Below are 17,962 nucleotides of genomic sequence, written 5' to 3' on the forward strand. Positions count from 1 at the left end.
CTCCACCACATTCACATATTACTTCATAGGACTGGGAGGCTAAAATATATAAATGGAATAAAACACAAAAACAATGATATAGGCTCAAGGTTGATTTGGTGTTTTTATTTTCTTTCACAGCACTCACTGGAGCGGACATGAGCTCAACACTTTCTCCCTCTGAATGAATGAATAACTTGGAGGCTGACTTGGCTAAAGTGATGTCCAATTGTGAGAAGGAGAGGGCAGGGTTGGAAGGAAGTGTGCTGTACTTTTCAAGGGGGAAGTCATGCAATGTAAACCAACAGAAGATATGGAATATTAGAGGCTAAGTGAGGCCTTATGTGAGAGTTTGTTTCATGAAGGATTTACTTTTGAAAACATGGACGAAAGAAAAAAGAAAAAAAAACTCAGCCAAATAGTGAGCAGGTCAAGAAAGAGTATTTACAATTATGACATGGGTCAGGGTCTTTCTTTCAAAGAGCTTGTAGGGAAGTGTGTGCGGCAATAAAAGCTGTGTGTGTGTGTGTGTGTGTTAGCATCCACACTCGCCACTTTCACCCCCCCAAAAAAGTGCTACAGGAGCCCCCTCAGTCTCATTCAGGCATCCGCCGGTAGAAGTAGAGGTACCCCAGGTCCTTGGGGGGTTTCTCGGAGGCGCACACCTTCTGGTCATTGAAGATGACCCACCTGTCACACACACACACACGCGTCAAAATAGGAGTGTGGCTTCTTGACAAAAACGTAATAATCTTTGAATTTGACTCCCCTGCAATACATACATTGTAATTGGAAAATGGGAGGTGCTTTTTATTAAATAAATAAATGATAAAACAAATAAAAAATACACATTTATAAAATACTATTAAAAAATGTATTTGTGGTCTTAGATGACCCTCATGCCATTTTTTAAATAAAATAACTTCAGATGGCCCTCCTTCTGTGAAAAACAGACAATTGGAAAATGGGATGTTCTTTTTTATAAAAGAATAAATATATACTAAAGACTAATATTTATAAAATACTAGAATATTAAAATAATAGAAATATGTGTTTTTTTGAAAGATGAGCCTCATGAGAAAGACAATGGGAAAATGGAAGGTTGGTTTAAAACTCTCTCAATGAAATACAATAAAAATAAAATACGAAATAAACAATATTTTTTAATAGAATAAAATAAATGCATTGTCCTTGGATTTTAGGCACACATAAAACACACATGACAATGGGGAGATGGGGGGCTCTATTGACAAACTAACTAACTAATTAACAAAAAATGTAAATGTTAAAGTTGTGGTCTTTGACGAAGACCCTCAATTTCTGGTCATTGAAGATGACTCGCACATCTTTGGAGGTTCTTTCTATAAAATGTAATAATATTTTAAAAAAGAAAAAAAAGGTAGACTTTAATAAAATAACATTTTAGAATGAGTCAGTCGATATGGTTCAGGTCTTTAGAGTGACCTTATTAACGTTGCTATAGTTTTTAACATGGAGAAACAGCGCCTTCTGCAGGTACTGAGAAGGAATAAAACACAGAAAATGAACTTTGAAATGGTATGGAAAGCCATTTTTGAGTATTTATTCAGTATCCTTGATATGCAGCTTAAGGTCCATGTACTAGTACACTATTTGTCCTCACGAGTAAGACAATTTAGCGCACTAGTAGAATGACTGTGTCTTACAGGTAACCTTTTTTTTCCCCTCCTGACCTTTCTACACACTATTAGGACAACTTTGGCAAAACTACTAGTGGTCATTTTGGTGCTACTAGTAGGGTTCAGGAGGTTACTTGTGCGTGACAACTGTTTACTAGTTGGGCCTAGTACTGTTACTAGTGCAGCTCAATAGTAAGGTTTAATTGTGTACTAGTAAGTAAAAAGTGGCACTCCGAGTAGAAAAACCATGACTTGTAACACACAATTGCTCTACTAATGCGCCCTAGTCGTTCTCTGAGTGCGCCAAATTGTGTTATTAAAGAGGACAAAGAGCATACAGGTACATGGACCTTTTGTGGATGACATTTGTTGCTTTGGCCTGAGCGTTATTCAGTGAGGTTGCAAAAATAAAATGTGCAAATGTGCAAATACTGAATTGCGAATATGTGGGTGTTCACTGTCCATCTGGGTGCTAGAATGTGAACCATGAAAGAGACGCCAAGATAAGTGAGTGAGATAACACAAGTACACTTACTGCTGATCCTTCTTGATGTGACAGACGTAGTGGCCACACATTGTGCTCGTGCCCATGTGGCTGATGAAGGCAAACAGTTCATATTCTGGACAGATCACAGAGAACATGTAACCCTGAGACAACACTTCCACAAGGGGCTCTCATGTTCCTCGACTAGAGCGCCCTCGTTCTCCCTGACCCTCCCAATGGGGACTCACTGCCTGGTCCGTCTCTGACGCAAGGCCCGGGAGGAGGCTCCCGAGCGGCCTCGCTCTCGGCAGCCGAGCGGCCTCCTTCTGACACCTCCATGGACTCCAGGTCATCCAGGTGTGAGAAAATCCAGTCCACGGCTCGCTCCAGAGTATTGCTCTAAAGGACAACAAGTGAATGCATGGTAAATTTGACATTAGGTTACTTTCATATTTTGCTGTCCTGTCATATTTTTTTGAAACAAGTTGTTAGGAAAAAAAAATACATTGGGATAAATTTTTGTTTATATTTCTTAAGTCCTAGTGATGCTATTTATACGTTAATCAAAACTTTATTGATAGCACTTTTCATGCATGGAAATAGAACAAAAGGAACAAAACATAAATGCTATATACAGATATGCATCAACGCACACATACACACTATTGCATTTGTACATATACATTATATTCATAAATGGGGGGGCAGGGGCCTGCAAGTGGTGGAGGCAGGACTGAGGACACAGAGTGTCTCAAGCAGTCTCACCGATCCGCTCTGCTTGTTTGTACAGATAAAAAAAAATTATAAAAAATAAATAAATCATAAACAGCGGAATTCAGCTAAATAGCAGAGGTTTGGGATCTCTGTAAAATGTATGTTTCACCTTTTGAACTGAACGACTGAAATAAAATAAACAATTTTAGATTTACCGCCACATTATAATAAACCTTTGCTGTCACCTGCGTTGTGCACACAAAACATAATGTGGTAGGTAGGTTAAAAATCCAATTCATCACAGTCAGATCAGTCACAGTATTAAGTGCACCATCACAATGTAATGTAATCCATCCATTTTCTGAGCCGCTTCTCCTCACTAGGGTCGCGGGCGTGCTGGAGCCTATCCCAGCTGTCATCGGGCAGGTGGCGGGGTACACCCTGAACTGGTTGCCAGCCAATCGCAGGGCACATACAAACAAACAACCAGTCGCACTCACAGTCACACCTATGGGCAATTTAGAGTCTCCAATTAATGCATGTTTTTGGGATGTGGGAGGAAACCGGAGTGCCCGGAGAAAACCCACGCAGGCACGGGGAGAACATGCAAACTCCACACAGGCGGGGCCAGGGATTGAACCCGTGTCCTCAGAACGGTGAGGCAGACGCTCTAACCAGTCGTCCACAGTGCCGCGTAATGTAATCTACTACAAAAAATAAAATAAAAAATTTGCCTTTACAAAGGTAGTAAGTAGCTCCATTTTGATTGACACCATCAGGTCGGTATTGTTTATGTTATTCATTATTTATTCTTATTATCATCACCATTATTATTTATATTTTGTATTTTTTATGACTGCACTGGCAGTGGTGTGGAAATGTACTGAAGCATATAATGCAGTGTACCCCCGTTTAGTTTACAGTGAGAATAGTGTAAAAAAAAATTAAAAAAATTTAAATAAATAAATACATAAATAAAATTGCAAGGCAAAAATTAAGTGGGTCAAAATTTTCATTTTGTGCCTCATACATTCAGATTGTTGCGATTGTTGTTTTTCCGCATTGGTCACGTGACGTTCCGCATATAGCCAATTAAACCACGGAGACTGTCCCAAAAAAACTTCACAGCAGCCAGTCATAGTACAGCGACGTGTGTCCTGGAGCCAGTAAGTAATATTGGAGCAAGACGTGTAACAACAACGCGATTATGTTGTCACTGAAAAGGCGGAAGTGAAGCGAAGCTCGGTAGCTGTCGTGCATGAAGCTGAATTCATTTTAAAAAAAATATGAGAGCAAACGATAGAAAATGGAAAAAGTGTAGACGCATTGCATACTGAAATGCAAGGTGAGCACCTGAGACGTGCAAGCGCTGTAAAAACCTTCATCTCCGCCAAAGACGCCCAGTATGTGAGCTGCGTTTGACATGAAACAAGGTAATGTAGCTCTTTTGCCGGGTTTCTATAGATGCCTTTTTGCCATTCCGATTGAAAATCTCTGGTCAACTATTTACATGTGAAGTGATCGATTCCGACTGGGTGTGTATACCTGTGCACTACATTTAATCAGCCGTGTGACAGGTGCACATCGAACAACCACTTGATAAAACAAGTTGCAAATACTGTAGTTCAAAACAAGATTGTCGTCGCATATGAGCTCAGCTAGGAAGGTGTCATATTTACGTGCGTAAACGATGGCTTGTTTGTTACGAAGGTGACAACTTCACAAGTACAGGATAAGCAAACAGTACGTTACTTCATTCAAGATGTAAGTTTGCTCAGTGTAGTCACTGTGACATATGCCCAGAAAACTACCATCTGATCTGTAAGTGGTTACACTTTTGAGTCAAAGAAATAAGACTAAAATGAATCATGTACCTACACAGTGAAAGGTTTTGGTGGTTTCTTTATTTTAATTTGAACAAATTAAAGACTTCCAAAACTTCTAGTAGCATAAAGAATGTCTTATTCCTTGTCAGTTGTTCTAAAATCATAAAAGCCCAGCCATGAATATACTGTATTATGTCGTATACTAAAATGCTAGCTGCTTAAGTCATGTTGTACAAAGGATGTTGTCTTTTTTAATGCCTTATTATTTATGAACAATGTGAATTTAAGAAATAAAACTGTTGATTACAGTGGTGTGAAAAAGTGTTTCCCCCCTTCCTGATTTTGTATATATATAATTTTTTTTTTTTTTGCATGTTTGTCATACTTAAATGTTTCCCATCAAACAAATTTAAATAGTCAATATTAGGCCATGTAGGTTTGTATTTTTTTCTCCCTTAATAAAAAACATTTAAAAATTGCATTTTGTGTTTAGTTGTATTGTCTTTGACTAATATTTAAATTTGTTTGATGATGGGAAACATTTAAGTGTGACAAACATGCAGAAAAATGGGAACCCAAGAAGGGGGCAAACACTTTTTCACACCAGTGTATATAAAAAAAAAGAAAACAATTGTTCATTCGTTAAGTAAAGGGTCTTATTTTCTGTTTTGTAGTCATTATAGCTCTTAAACCTTGGAAAAATATAGCTTATCCAAATATTCGATTCGATAGAATTTTCAGTAGGCTAATCAAATACTAAAATATTCGATAGCGCCTCCTCCACATTCAACCCCGCGTTATATTGTCTTCGGGTCTCTGCGATTAACATGCAAAAAAATTGCTTCTCAAATTTAGAAACTTGCTCCTCAAATGAAGAACTGATGAGCAAAACTTCTCCTCAAAGGAAAAAAGAATAAATAATTTTGAGCCCTGAAATGATTGCTTAAAAAACATGACATAGCTGGAGAACACTATTTTAGGTTATTTCTTGAAACTATGCAACATTCATAAGCTTGTGTGGGTACACCCAATGTTGTCTATAAACGTATTAGTGTGTGAATGGATCGACCGAGCCTCTAACCGTTGCTCGAAGTGCTTTGGTGGCTTGTTCTCGGCTGAAGCCCATAGAGACTATGGTTGCCAGGTGTTCCTCGGAGACGCTCTCCATCGTCGGCGTGGTCCCGCCACTGCAGCCGGGCAATACCAAGGGGGTGGAGAAGTCTGCGACCAACCAAAAAGGATAACACAACATGGCTTGAGAGAAGCAAGCGCTCAAACGGGACTGAAATCCACTGACTGTTCAGCACACCTGAATCATCCATGTGGCCCATCACCCAGTTCATGGCAGAGTCGATGCCAGTGTTCCCAGTGTAGTACACGGCTTTCCTGCACGCTTCCAAGGGGAAGCCCATGTCACACAGCTGCGAAACGGTGCAGTCGTCGAGGACCGGAGCTGAAGATTGTTAAAAGGCTGAATTACTTGGACAAATTCACTGTTCAGAGAGCAAAATTGGATAAAAAAATGAATCAAATGAAAGTGTTACAGCATATTTCCTCATTTGGTGGGCAAAAATGATTATTCACTCAACTTCAGAAAGGGGCATTTTTAGGACAATATTAATCAATTTTACAATTATATTACACTATTGGGACTTTAGCGGAGAAATGTAGCTAAAGCAGCAAAAAACTAACATAAATATGGGCGCAAAATCGCTGAGCAATCATATAAGAAAGTCTACTGCAAGGGTCGGCAAACATTTGTGCTCAAGGGCAACATTTGATTTTTAAAACAGTTGTGAAACTCAAAGTACTGTGCCTTCATCGTTGCCCGCTTTTCTATAATTCGGCGAAGTGGAGAGAGGCGACGGTAAGCATAGTCTCTGTTACTGGGTAGCCGTTGTCAAGGGTAACAGAAAGGCAAAGGCGCAACCCAGCTGGTAGAACTATCCTGATAGCACTCGTCTTCCATTAACTGAAGGAAACTCAAATCTTCCATAAGTGGTGCAAGTTGGTGGTCATTGGGTGACTGATGGAAGATTGACTGTCCCAGAATGAAATGTGTGACGTGTGGTGAGGTTCTTAATGAGGAGCTTCTCCTTTACTTGGACCAAGTAAGTAGTCCGGACTGTTTCCAAGACAGAGGTCTTGTAGGCATTCACCTGAGATGATCTGCGTGTTCCTCCAAGACTCACTTAACCAACAATGACCCACCATAAGTCAACTTTTAGAGCAAAGGTGCATCATGGGGATCATTAACCTGATCACACACTTTATGCACTCTCCAAATCTCGCTTCCCAATAGTAGAAGGATTTTGGCCTCTGAAACAAAGGGAGGAATCTCTCCGGTGATGCATTTCAGATTGCTATGATGAAGAGCAACATTTCAAGTCGGGATCTCAGAACAGTTACATTCAAAAAGTGTTGGAAGTGGGAGACAAATCTCATCCACTGATTTGATCACGAACCCACTGGCCCACAAGCTGGGGTCTGTTTGTATTCTAGCCTCAGTTCGGATGAAGTCCACAAACACACTGAAAGGGGGGAAAGGAACATTGTGTTGCAACTTATACTAAGGAAGTAACTTCGCCAACTGATTCCCACTTTTGCTGTGTGCCGAATGGGAGCTTCTCATGATTGGGCAGACTCCTCGGGATGTAAATGGGTATGAAAGTCCAATCAGGAATCCATCCAACTTTGCAGTTTCCACCTCCATCAACAGGTCTGCAAGCTGAGTGAGTTTATGTGGGTCTTTGTATGAAAGCCTCACAAAATTCTCTCGCTCTGAGAAGTGTGTGTTGAATGGCTTCAGGTAAGCCATAGGTTTCCTCCAGCCTTTCCCATATCATCATCAAGCCTCTAGATGGGTTTCTTACATTAACCGCCTTTATCCTGCGTGCATGCTCAGACGAACGACTTATATTACTGTCTTTTACTGGGAAGCTGTGACCGTCTAATAGCAGTATGTGTTTTACTGCCCTCTGGTGGCCATGGTGCACACATTAGAAGGAGCAGCTCAATGTCCATTGAATTGAAGCACAAAATGTGGCAATAAGTGTTTGTTTACATACTATGTAATTATGTCATTACTGAATTATTTTATAAAGTACAATAATATTGAGTGCATTTTTTTCCCCTAATAAAAACGTAAATGTTTGGGGGGAGGCTCGAATGGATTACTGGCATTTCCATTCAATTCGATGGGGAAAAACTATTTGCGATAGGAGCGTTATGAGCATGGTCACGTAATGAATTAAACTTGAAAGTCAAGGAACCACAATATATAAATATATAATGAGGACATGCTCTACAGAAAATGGAATGAATAACATGGCTACCATTGCTGTAGAAGGAAGGCCACTATTTGAGGAAATATGATGAATCATAAAACAAATGATGTAAAAGTGAATAACTAAGGCAACATGAGGACGTCAAAGGCAGAAAAGCAAGAAAAGGAGGAAAAGACGAGTGGATGCTTATGAGAGGGAGGAAAGGAGCAGAAATGACAGACAGACTGACACAGCAGTGGGGAGTAGAGAGAGTCGTCCTCCTCGTTGCCGTGGGAGCCCAGGATACCTTTGACCTCCACATCAGGGGTCATGAGTGGGGGCGGAGCCACCTCTGGTAAGAGCTCCTCTCCTGGCTGCTGCCCTGACGCACGAAGTGCACTTAGATCCAGAGTGTCGGGGACGTCAATGCTCACATCTGCACAGAAAACATCAGTGAAATTCCTTCAAAGGCCACGTTACAGTGAACCCCCGTTTATCACAGGAGACACATTTCAGACCCCTTAACTTTTTATATACTACACTGAAAGTATTTTAGCTGATATAATAACAGGCTTGGAGTGTAACAGAATACAAGTAACGGTAATCAGATTACAGGTACAGTTACTAAAAATTGGGAGGATTTCAAACGATTACAATTTCAATGGTTTTTTATGATAACATATACACTTTTTTTACATTTAAAACAAGAGAGATGGATAGAGATAGTGCGCACACCACCACGACTCAAGAGACTCAGCAAAATGAGCTGCTAGCTTGGCCTTTTATTGTGGATTTATTGTGACAATTACAATTCATCCAAAATGTTACTTGAGTACATGTAACGGACTAAACGTAGTGCGTTAGTACCCATCTCTGATTATAATACTGAATAATTTTATTTTATTATTTTTTTTAAATAGTAATTATATTGAAATACATTTGTAAAGTAACGCTCCCTACTCCCCATACAATTTTTTGCACACATATACAAGTCAATTTTAGCAAAAGGAGGAGAAAGTATCCTTCCCAAACAAGTGATAGCTTTGCTCACCCAGTTTCTTGGGGACCCAGTCAAGGCCAAATGTGAACTTCTTGATCTGGATAACCAGGTGGTCAGGGAATGAGGCAAAGCGGGTTGTTCTGATGGAAGAAACAAATCAGATTGATAAAAACAATCATTCTGAATGCTAATGTTATCAGTATGCGCATACTTGGTGGCAGTAGTCTTGGTCTGCACAGCTGAGCTCCAGAAGTCCGTAAGGAGTTCAGGTTCACTGAGGGCCGCCATGCAAACCGCAAAGGGAATTTGTGCTCGCACGGGCGTGACTGTCGAGTCACCGTTCTCACGTTGGCGCTCCGCCTCCTGCAGTTCATCTGTTGGGCGGAAGTTATAAAATAATACTCTCTCACCCTGAAAACTGACTTGACAAAAATACTTAATATTGGGCGATATGGCCTCAAAATAAAATCTCAGAATTTTTTTTGCAAAGATACGACTTCCAATATTAATCACGTTATTCATATTTTCTATTCTCTCGGATTTGTTTTATTTCTCCTGATACAAAACAAGCGTTAAAACATTTTTCCAAAATATTAACTTGTATCAACAAGAGAAATAATAGAAATAGTACTTATTTTATTTACACTGTGAAAATAAGTGTTTCCTCTAAGAAATGTTCCTTTTGTCAAAACATAACAACAACCAGCTCTGTCACCCGCTTTTCTCATGTAGAGATGCACAGGTAAGGCAAGGGGACGCCCATGAAATATTTGTTGCTTTGACGCACATACCTTTCTAAAAAATAAAGTTAAGGTAAAAAAAAATAAAAATTCCACCATGTCAATAAACACATTTGGAGTATCTGCCAATACAAAGTCTCGATCCAATATCTCAGCAATTCATTAGGGGGAAAAAACTATCCAAATTGTGTCCATTATATTACTTTTTATTTGAATAAAAGTATCCCAACACCGTAGCTATTTTTATGGCTATACATCTAGTGGAGCAGACTTAAAAAAAAATTTTTTTTTTTTTAAATAAATAAAAAAATCATACTGACAAACTTGAATTCGTCGATTAACTTCATTAATCACCCAATTTAATCTGTCTCCTTGATTTTGAGTTTATTAAATTATGCTAACGTTAAATACTCAATTGAAGTAAGAATTTACAAAATCAATGATAGAACCACATGAAAAAAGCATATCTACAAAAATTCATCTAAAAATTAAAAGAAACAAAAACATGACATAAGATGCCACAGGGAGACAAACATTAAACAACCAAAACAAGAAAGGAAAATAAAACGTGCCACCTGCATGTACAAATACATACATTGAAAATCACATGAAACACAAACAAGAAACAAGTACATTTGATAAAAAGATCATATTCCCATCAGCCCACTCACCTTTGTTGATGGCCTGGTCCATGGGCACGGGCAGCTGGATGATGTAATCCACTCGCTGTGTGTACTTGGCCTTCTGGGACTGCTGACACACAATCCTCTCCTCCACCAAGAACCTGAAGGCTTCAGAAGGGTTGGGCCCCGAGCGACAGTTTCTCTGCAGATGAAAAGAAGTAATAAGATAGGGGGAGGCAGATGACTAAGCTGGAGAAGTAGCGGTGTGTGTTCAACATTACCTCCACCATGTTTATGAAGTGCAATAGAAATTCCTGAGCATCCTGCTGTCGATTGGTAGAGAACTCCGGGTGGCCCCGCCCAACAAGTGCTTTGAACATTCTTGGTGCTATGCCGATTTGGTAATCCTGTGAATAAATAATTGAAAATGCATGATCAAAAAGACGCCAAACTACCCCCCGCCCCCACGCCCCTTACCTTGGCCTCAGATGCACTATTTTCATCCACAGGATCCGGTGCTGGTTTGGAATATTCACCCGACAACAGGCCGTAGCCCAGTTTGGCTCTGTGGGAGACGACCAATTACAACATCACCGCACAGACAGCGACACTGACAAGCTGAATCGGGTATCACACAGATACTCAGAAGAGACACTTACACTTGGGTTTTGAAGTCTTGAGTGGGGTCACTTGGGGCCTCGTCAATAATTTTGTCGATGTTAGACACATACCTGGTATGCAACACAGAAGGAGTTATATTATATCATTACTATTACATTCATAACTATTAACACTGACTAAAATTATACATAATCATCTCAAATGTACTGTTAAAATAAGATTTACACTGACACAATGTATACAAAAAAAAAACATGCTGTTAATATATATTATGTACCGGTACATGCACCATACAAGTAATAGAGTAAGTAACCCAATTGCTAATAATGGTTGGTAACAGTTTTTCACGCTACTGCTTTGAAATTTCTACTTAGTACCAGGCATTTATTTGGAGCAAGTGGTTTATTTGAGGATAACTACTACTAACTTTTCTCCAATCGAATGATAATTTTATAATTTTGTAACAAATAGTGACACTCAAGTAGGGCTGAAACAATTCAACGAATACCTCAAATTACTCAAACTCAAAACAACAGGCAACTACACTCTCTTTTTCTGACTGACACGTCTCTCACCAGGCCCCGCCTTTTTAAGCCACACACATTCAAAGGCACGGAATCTACAGAGTAGAATGTGAGGATGGCGACCTCAAGCGGACAAAAATAATACCTGCATCATGTGCACATTTTGTATGGGTATTGTTGGTTAATATAGCAAAATCAGTTTTAAAACGATTACTCGATTAACCAAAGTGATAATTAGCAAAATACTCTAAATATTTGTAGCGCAACACACAAGTGAAATTTAAAGAAATACTGTCAAAACATTTTTTAAATCACTATTAATTTGGTTACATCTACCAGGAAAGGTACAGTAAAGATAATTACAGAAGCTAAGTATCATCACAGGTTGTTTTGTTTTTCTGGAGCAAGCCTCTTGAGGTCTTTAAGTGGACAATACACCAGGTGATTAATTGAGGCGTGGACAATGCTTCATGAAATATAATATGCAGGCCATCAACTGCATTGGTAGCACTTCAAATTAGCCACAAAGCCATTTTATTTTTATATATTATTGTGAAAACATTCTATAGCTTGATCTTTTTAGTAATCAAGTTACTTGACTACCACTAAATGTCAAGTACATGCAGCTGTTTAGAATTTTACATTGAACATAAACATAGATAGAATTTAAACAGGATATAGAACCGATGGTATTTTGAGATTTTTTTTTTTTTTATTGGCTTTCCAAAAAAAAAAAAAAAAAGTCTCTGCTGCTGCACAGCGGCAATTATAAATTAACCAAGACAATAAACACAAAAAGGAAAAGGATGGATACTAACTTGCTCTGGAAGTCTGGAACGGTGAAGAGCACTTGCATGACAGAGTTGAGGTAGCAGCTGTTGCCCAGGTTCTTCATGCCAGTCAGGCTGGGGCCAAACAGCGGACGCAGGGTGGTCCCGGACTCTTGGATGACCTCCCACTCCCCGACGCGCTGGTTCACGGCAATCTCCAGCTCTGTCATGGTCCGCTCAGTCTGCGAAGGCACAGGTACGTGAGAAAGCTCAGATTGAGCAACAACAGACTAAGATGAACATTCAAAGAACACTGATAACGTTGCACTTACAGTATGTGTACTGTACTTACTTTCTCCATAGTCATCATGTCGATGCCAAAGTGAGAAAGGTGCTCTGGTAACTTGGAGTCTAGCACCATGTCATCCTCATCGTAAGAATAAACATCTGCAAAATAATTCAGTAAAGCCACATTTCCCGAATTAATTCTTTTGAACTGCATAATTTTACCTGCTCCGTCGGGGGTGATGGTTCCAAGTTTGACCGCCAGCGGGTATCCAGTCTCCTGGAAGTAGAGCAGGGCGTGGTTGTTGCCGCCCGAGCCGTCAAAGTACTTGCGACCGCAAAGCACCTTGCCGTCCGTCAGGTTCATCCAGAGATTTTCCTGGAGACCGCACACTTCACACCGCCAGCCACTATAGCATGGAGGGACCCACATGATGACAGAGAACTGTACTCAAGCACAGCTAAAAGGCCATGTCTACAAAAATCTTACAATTGGAGTCAGAAAGATGCAATTAAACGAAATGAGAAAGAATTATTGATTACACAGTGGAAAGTCAAAATTCCATTCATTTTCTATAGCGCTGGACCTCACTAGCACTAGCCCATAATGCTGCAAATACCATAAATGTCAAACAATTTGGATAAAAATCTCTCTAAAATAGGCATGGGCAAAGTACAGGCAGGGCATCAGACTAGAGATGGCACATTCTGTCGTTTATGACAGCGCACTGAGCATTTACATTATCAAGAGTCCTGATTTGTTACATTTATTCAAAATCAGAATCATCTTTATTTGCCAAGTATGTCCAAAAAACACACAAGGAATTTGTCTCCGGTAGTTGGAGCCGGTCTAGTACGACAGACAGTCAATTGACAGAGAACACTTTTGAGACATAAAGACATTGACAGAAAAAAAAAAAAAAAAGTCACTGAGCAGTAAAGGGTTGCTAGTTATCTGGTAATGACATCGAGACCGTTCGGCTTTATTATTATTTTTTTATTACTAAAATGATTTTATTCATTAATCTTCTGGACTGTTATCCTCATTAGGGTCAGGGGTGTGCTGGAGCCTATGCCAGCTGACTTTTGGCTAGAGGCGGGGTACACGCTGAACTGGTCGCAAGCCAGGTACATACAGTTTATAGATCTACTGTGATCTCTAAGTTCCAACTATAAATGAAAACACTGTGTAATATTGTTGAAATTGCACAAATTTTTGTTTTGACATTTGAGATTGCTCATTTGATTCGAAACAAGATTGGCAACAAGATAATAATCAATAAATGTGAATATTTTCCCAAATGTAGTTGTAATTATGTGCACTCTAAGAAATGGTAGAAAAAAGTTGAAGTGTTGTTATTCATAGGTTATAAGGCCACGGATATACTGGTCTGGCCCACTTGAGATCAAATTGGTCTGGATGTGGCCCGCAAACTAAAATGAGTTTGACACCCCTGAGTTAGACAGTTTAGATATTTGACCACAAGTAACGTTACAACAGTGAAATCATGTTCTTATTTGTGGATATGGGGGGGGGGGAACCCAGCCAGGGGGATGCCACCCACTCCCCAGGATCTAAATTACATCATCATTAAAATAAAGTTTAATGATTGACAATTGATTACGTAAAATAAAAGTGATACAAATGTAAAATAAATATAATTAAACTAATAAAAGAGTAATAAAGAGGATAAGCTATTCGGAATATGGATGATGGATACTTTTTATATTTAATTAAACAATTAGTTTGTTACTGCGATTGGCTGGCGACCAGTTCAGGGTGAATCCCGCCTGTCGCCCGAAGATAGCTGGGATAGGCGCCAGCACGCCCGCGACCCTTGTGAGGATAAAGCGGTATAGAAAATGGATGGATGGATGAATTAGTTTGTTAATTATAATTACATTAATGACACATTATTCCAGTGATTCTCGAACATTTTCACCAAGTACCACCTCCAAAAATATTTTGCTTTTTCGTACCACCATAACAGCCAAGTTTTATCATGGCAACAATTTGACTGGTGAACGTACAGATTAAATTTATATTATTTCAAATGGGAACAATTGCTTTGACAACAAATCTGAGGTGTACCATCCTGAAAATGATTACGGTCAACATTGAAAGTTATGCTCTACATGGGCAGGCAGTAATGACGGTTACGTCAAGGCTCACCTGGGAGGGATCTTGACGCCGTTGTCAAGCTGCTTGAGGTCAGGCGCATATCGCGACTCCTGTCTCACCTCCCCGTCCCACTGTTGTACTTGCAAGGTGTGACACACTGAGTCGGCGGCAATGATGCCCGCCATGGACAAGGACACCTTTGCAGGGCATGGAATAAAACAGATTGGATAATTAATGACAGAATATTAATATACAGTGGCACCTTGACTGACAAATTTTAATTCATTCACACATATTTTGCATTAGAAAATCTTACGGCACACCACCCATAAAAATAATAAATCACAAAAAAGTGGATACGCATGTTGTCCGTTATACTCATTTATCAAATCAGTTATCCCCATTGAAAATAATTGATCTACCACTGATCCGTTCCAGCGCCCTGCCGCCCCAAAAAAAAAAAAAAAAAAAAGCATAAGACTACTTTTACTTGTTCTGCGTCAGTGACAGGGCATGCCAACCCAACACACACACACACACACACACAAAAAAAACATTAACAGCACTTAAAAATAACTCACCCGCTCTTTAACGACATCAGGCATGGCTCCAAGGTCCTCTGTTGTGACTTCCTGTTTGTCAGGAAAGATGACAACCTTGTATTCTTCCTCATAGTGCTCTTGCTCCACATCAAAACCACCTTCAATCCCTGGGCAGGCCGAAAATATGACAAATGATCAACTCCAGAGATTAACATATAAGCAGAAAATACTGTATATAAACACTTGTATTTATAGTAAGATTTTGAGTTCCAACAAAATTTGGGGAGAAAATATGGCTTAAAAATGTCACAATGAGTAATATCATATTGCGTGAGCAGTCAGCCAGTAAGGGATTCATTGTGTGTGTTTTGCATTATCTTTTTCCTTTTTGTGACAGTTTTCCAAAGAAGAAGTGCGTTAAGAGAAGAATGTGAGTGAATGTGCTTCTGTGTCACAATAGCTGGAGATGATCACCAGTAGTCATGTGGATAAATGTGTTTTCAATGTGATGTGTAATGCTGTTATTGGTATTATATTGTTCGATTTCCATTTCCTGTTTCTATAGCTTGATGGGCCGGTATTGAACTACCTTTTGCCAACAAAGGACTTTAATTTGATCTTCAGTTTCAAGTTTGTCACATAAGCAATTATACAGGGATAACCAGTAGTGAAATGCTTGTTCATTGGATAGGCTCCTGCTCACCCGTGACCTTAGTGAGGACTCATACAGAAAATGGATGGCTAGTATGAAATTGAATATGACAGGTGGCACGGTAGGGCATGTGGTTAGCACGTCTGCCGCACAGGCAGATGCTGTGGGTTTCAATCCATCCATGCTTTTTGTTCAGGGCACAACAGCAATTCTCCAATGTTACCAAAACATGCATGTTAGGCTCATTGAAGACTCTAAATTGCCCATAGGTGTGACTGGGAATTGTTGTTTGTCTCGATCTGTCCTGCGATTGACTGGCAACCAGTCCAGGGTGTACCTAATCTCACACCCAAAGTCAGCTGGGATAGGCTCAAAGCCAAACACTATACAAAATGGTTTGATGTATGGGATGTTGTTTTTTTGTCAACACAATTGGAGTCTCAACCTTCAAAGTACCACTGTGATGCATGTCAATATGCTTCCATGTTTCACCTATAGCCAATCTGGTGGGCTTCTTCTTGGGCGGGTGTCCTGATCCAGAGTTATTGTCGTCTTCTTTCTGCCAGACACAATTGGGTGATCATACGGTCGATTGTGCCACAGAAAAAGTAACAGGCATGGAAGTATGCATGTATGTATGAATACCTTGGCCTTCCGAGTCCTGGTGATGTGCAAGTAAGCCCTCTGCCCAGCCCGAGCGTGGTGCCTGTCCACATACTGGCTTCCAAAGCCCAGGAAGCTGTTCATGCACACGTACAAGCCTCCTTCGCTTTCCTAGGAAACAAAATCCACAGATTTTTTCCAGACACTCTGACCCACATTTCTACCTGTCCTCTCTTCCTCCATCACCAAAAGACGTTGAGAAGTTGGCAGCAATGTCGCTAACTTTCCAGGTTACAGTCAACCTGTCACGATGCTAGCTAGCTAAACAAACAAACAAAAACAACTGTAAAAATTGCATGTTAATGCTTCTAAGTGGAAAATACAGCACAGAAAGCGTTAAAGTTAGTTAGTTTGAGAGAATTCCCGGTGATAGCGGAGATGCAAGCTAACATGCTAAGGCAGCTAAGTTTCCCAATTTCGCTACGGCGCTCCATTAGCTTAGCTTAACGTTCACTGGCTAGTTAATGGGGCATTTAAGGTAAACCGAGCGTTACATTGTTTCAACGTTCCGCCGTAATAAAACCAAATAGAGATGACAGGTAGAGTGGTACGGTCCAGTCCTGTTCGCTATGCTTAGAAAAAGAAAGAGAGAGCTGTTGCTCACCGGGGAGGAAAATGACAAGGCGCATTCATCTTTGTGGACGCGGTCCCCGGGCTTCGGTACCCGAATTGTGGACAAAACCGACATCAAAACTTCGCTGACGTCCGACATGACAAGCTGGCTGGTGCCGACGTTCGGTAAGTAAGCGTGGGTCCACCGGGCACCGTAATTCCACCGGCTCGGAGTGAGTGTACGTCGCTTTAGCCCGTCAAACGCTGTGTGTTGGGCTTGAATGAACCATGAGACGCTGCCTTGTATTGTGGGAAGGCCGTGAACACAACTGGCTTGCAGATTTTACCGTAAATCTTACAATACACGCGTCCCCCTTGAATGTAAAGGCGTTGTTTGAAAGTTTTACCGCACATATTTTGTTATTAATAGGTCATTATATTTGTTATAATACTTAATATCGTCATAATTACTATTAAACTGTGTAACTGAGAGTTTAAAACAATAGTTGATTTTATTGTGTGATAATTACGGTTCCGTGCCGAACACAGCTGTTACCGTAATTATTATAGTACATGCCTCCACCTCTTATTGAAATGCATTGTCTTCCAGCTGTATGGCGCATATTTTGTTATTCACGCGTCTCTAAATATATGAAAACTCTACATGTTAGTGGTGACTGCAATATTGTATAAATGAAGTCTGAAACAAGAGTTCATTCCAGTTTGTGATAGTTACGGTAACAGCTCGAGCACAAACAATCACCGTAACTTTTACAATACACGCCTCCACTAGCAATGGAAAGGCGTTATTTTAACGCTTTTACAGCACTTAGCCTAATTATAACTAGAATATCGAAATGTTGGTGGTTATTATTAAACTGATGAACTGAGAGGGTATAAAGGAAGAGTTACGATAATACGTGTAGTGCCAGACCACAGCT

General features: G+C 40.0%; 1 protein-coding gene across 2 annotated transcripts; it reads right to left on the reverse strand.

Annotated features, from left to right (window-relative positions):
* Positions 1-79: 79 nt before the first annotated feature.
* Positions 80-17,363, reverse strand: usp5 (ubiquitin specific peptidase 5 (isopeptidase T)). Of its 2 annotated transcripts, none has more exons than XM_061775621.1 (20): positions 17,074-17,363; positions 16,452-16,580; positions 16,299-16,365; positions 15,194-15,321; positions 14,664-14,809; positions 12,716-12,900; positions 12,558-12,652; positions 12,254-12,447; positions 10,950-11,021; positions 10,768-10,855; positions 10,572-10,697; positions 10,339-10,492; positions 9,139-9,301; positions 8,979-9,067; positions 8,178-8,363; positions 5,971-6,114; positions 5,743-5,882; positions 2,370-2,520; positions 2,173-2,257; positions 80-669 (listed from the first exon to the last, which is right to left on the reverse strand). In XM_061775621.1, the coding sequence occupies exons 1-20, from the start codon at positions 17,179-17,181 to the stop codon at positions 576-578; spliced, it is 2,544 nt and encodes an 847-aa protein (XP_061631605.1). In that variant the 5' UTR covers positions 17,182-17,363; the 3' UTR covers positions 80-575. The 2 variants fall into 2 exon arrangements, with proteins under 2 accessions (XP_061631605.1, XP_061631606.1); XM_061775622.1 differs by having other exon boundaries at positions 8,235-8,363; positions 17,074-17,359.
* Positions 17,364-17,962: the final 599 nt, after the last annotated feature.

Source organism: Phyllopteryx taeniolatus, chromosome 6 (genome assembly GCF_024500385.1).
Source record: "Phyllopteryx taeniolatus isolate TA_2022b chromosome 6, UOR_Ptae_1.2, whole genome shotgun sequence".
NCBI lineage: Eukaryota > Metazoa > Chordata > Actinopteri > Syngnathiformes > Syngnathidae > Phyllopteryx > Phyllopteryx taeniolatus.

Bases quoted from the DNA above. Each gene is read 5' to 3' on its own strand.
- usp5 (XM_061775621.1), bottom strand. From the start codon at position 17,181: ATGTCGGACGTCAGCGAAGTTTTGATGTCGGTTTTGTCCACAATTCGG. The intron at 12,901-14,663 runs GTGAGCCTTGAC...TCCATGCTATAG, and splicing joins GGCGTCAAGATCCCTCCCAG to TGGCTGGCGGTGTGAAGTGT. The intron at 2,521-5,742 runs GTTAGAGGCTCG...GTTGTCCTTTAG, and splicing joins CCAAAGCACTTCGAGCAACG to AGCAATACTCTGGAGCGAGC.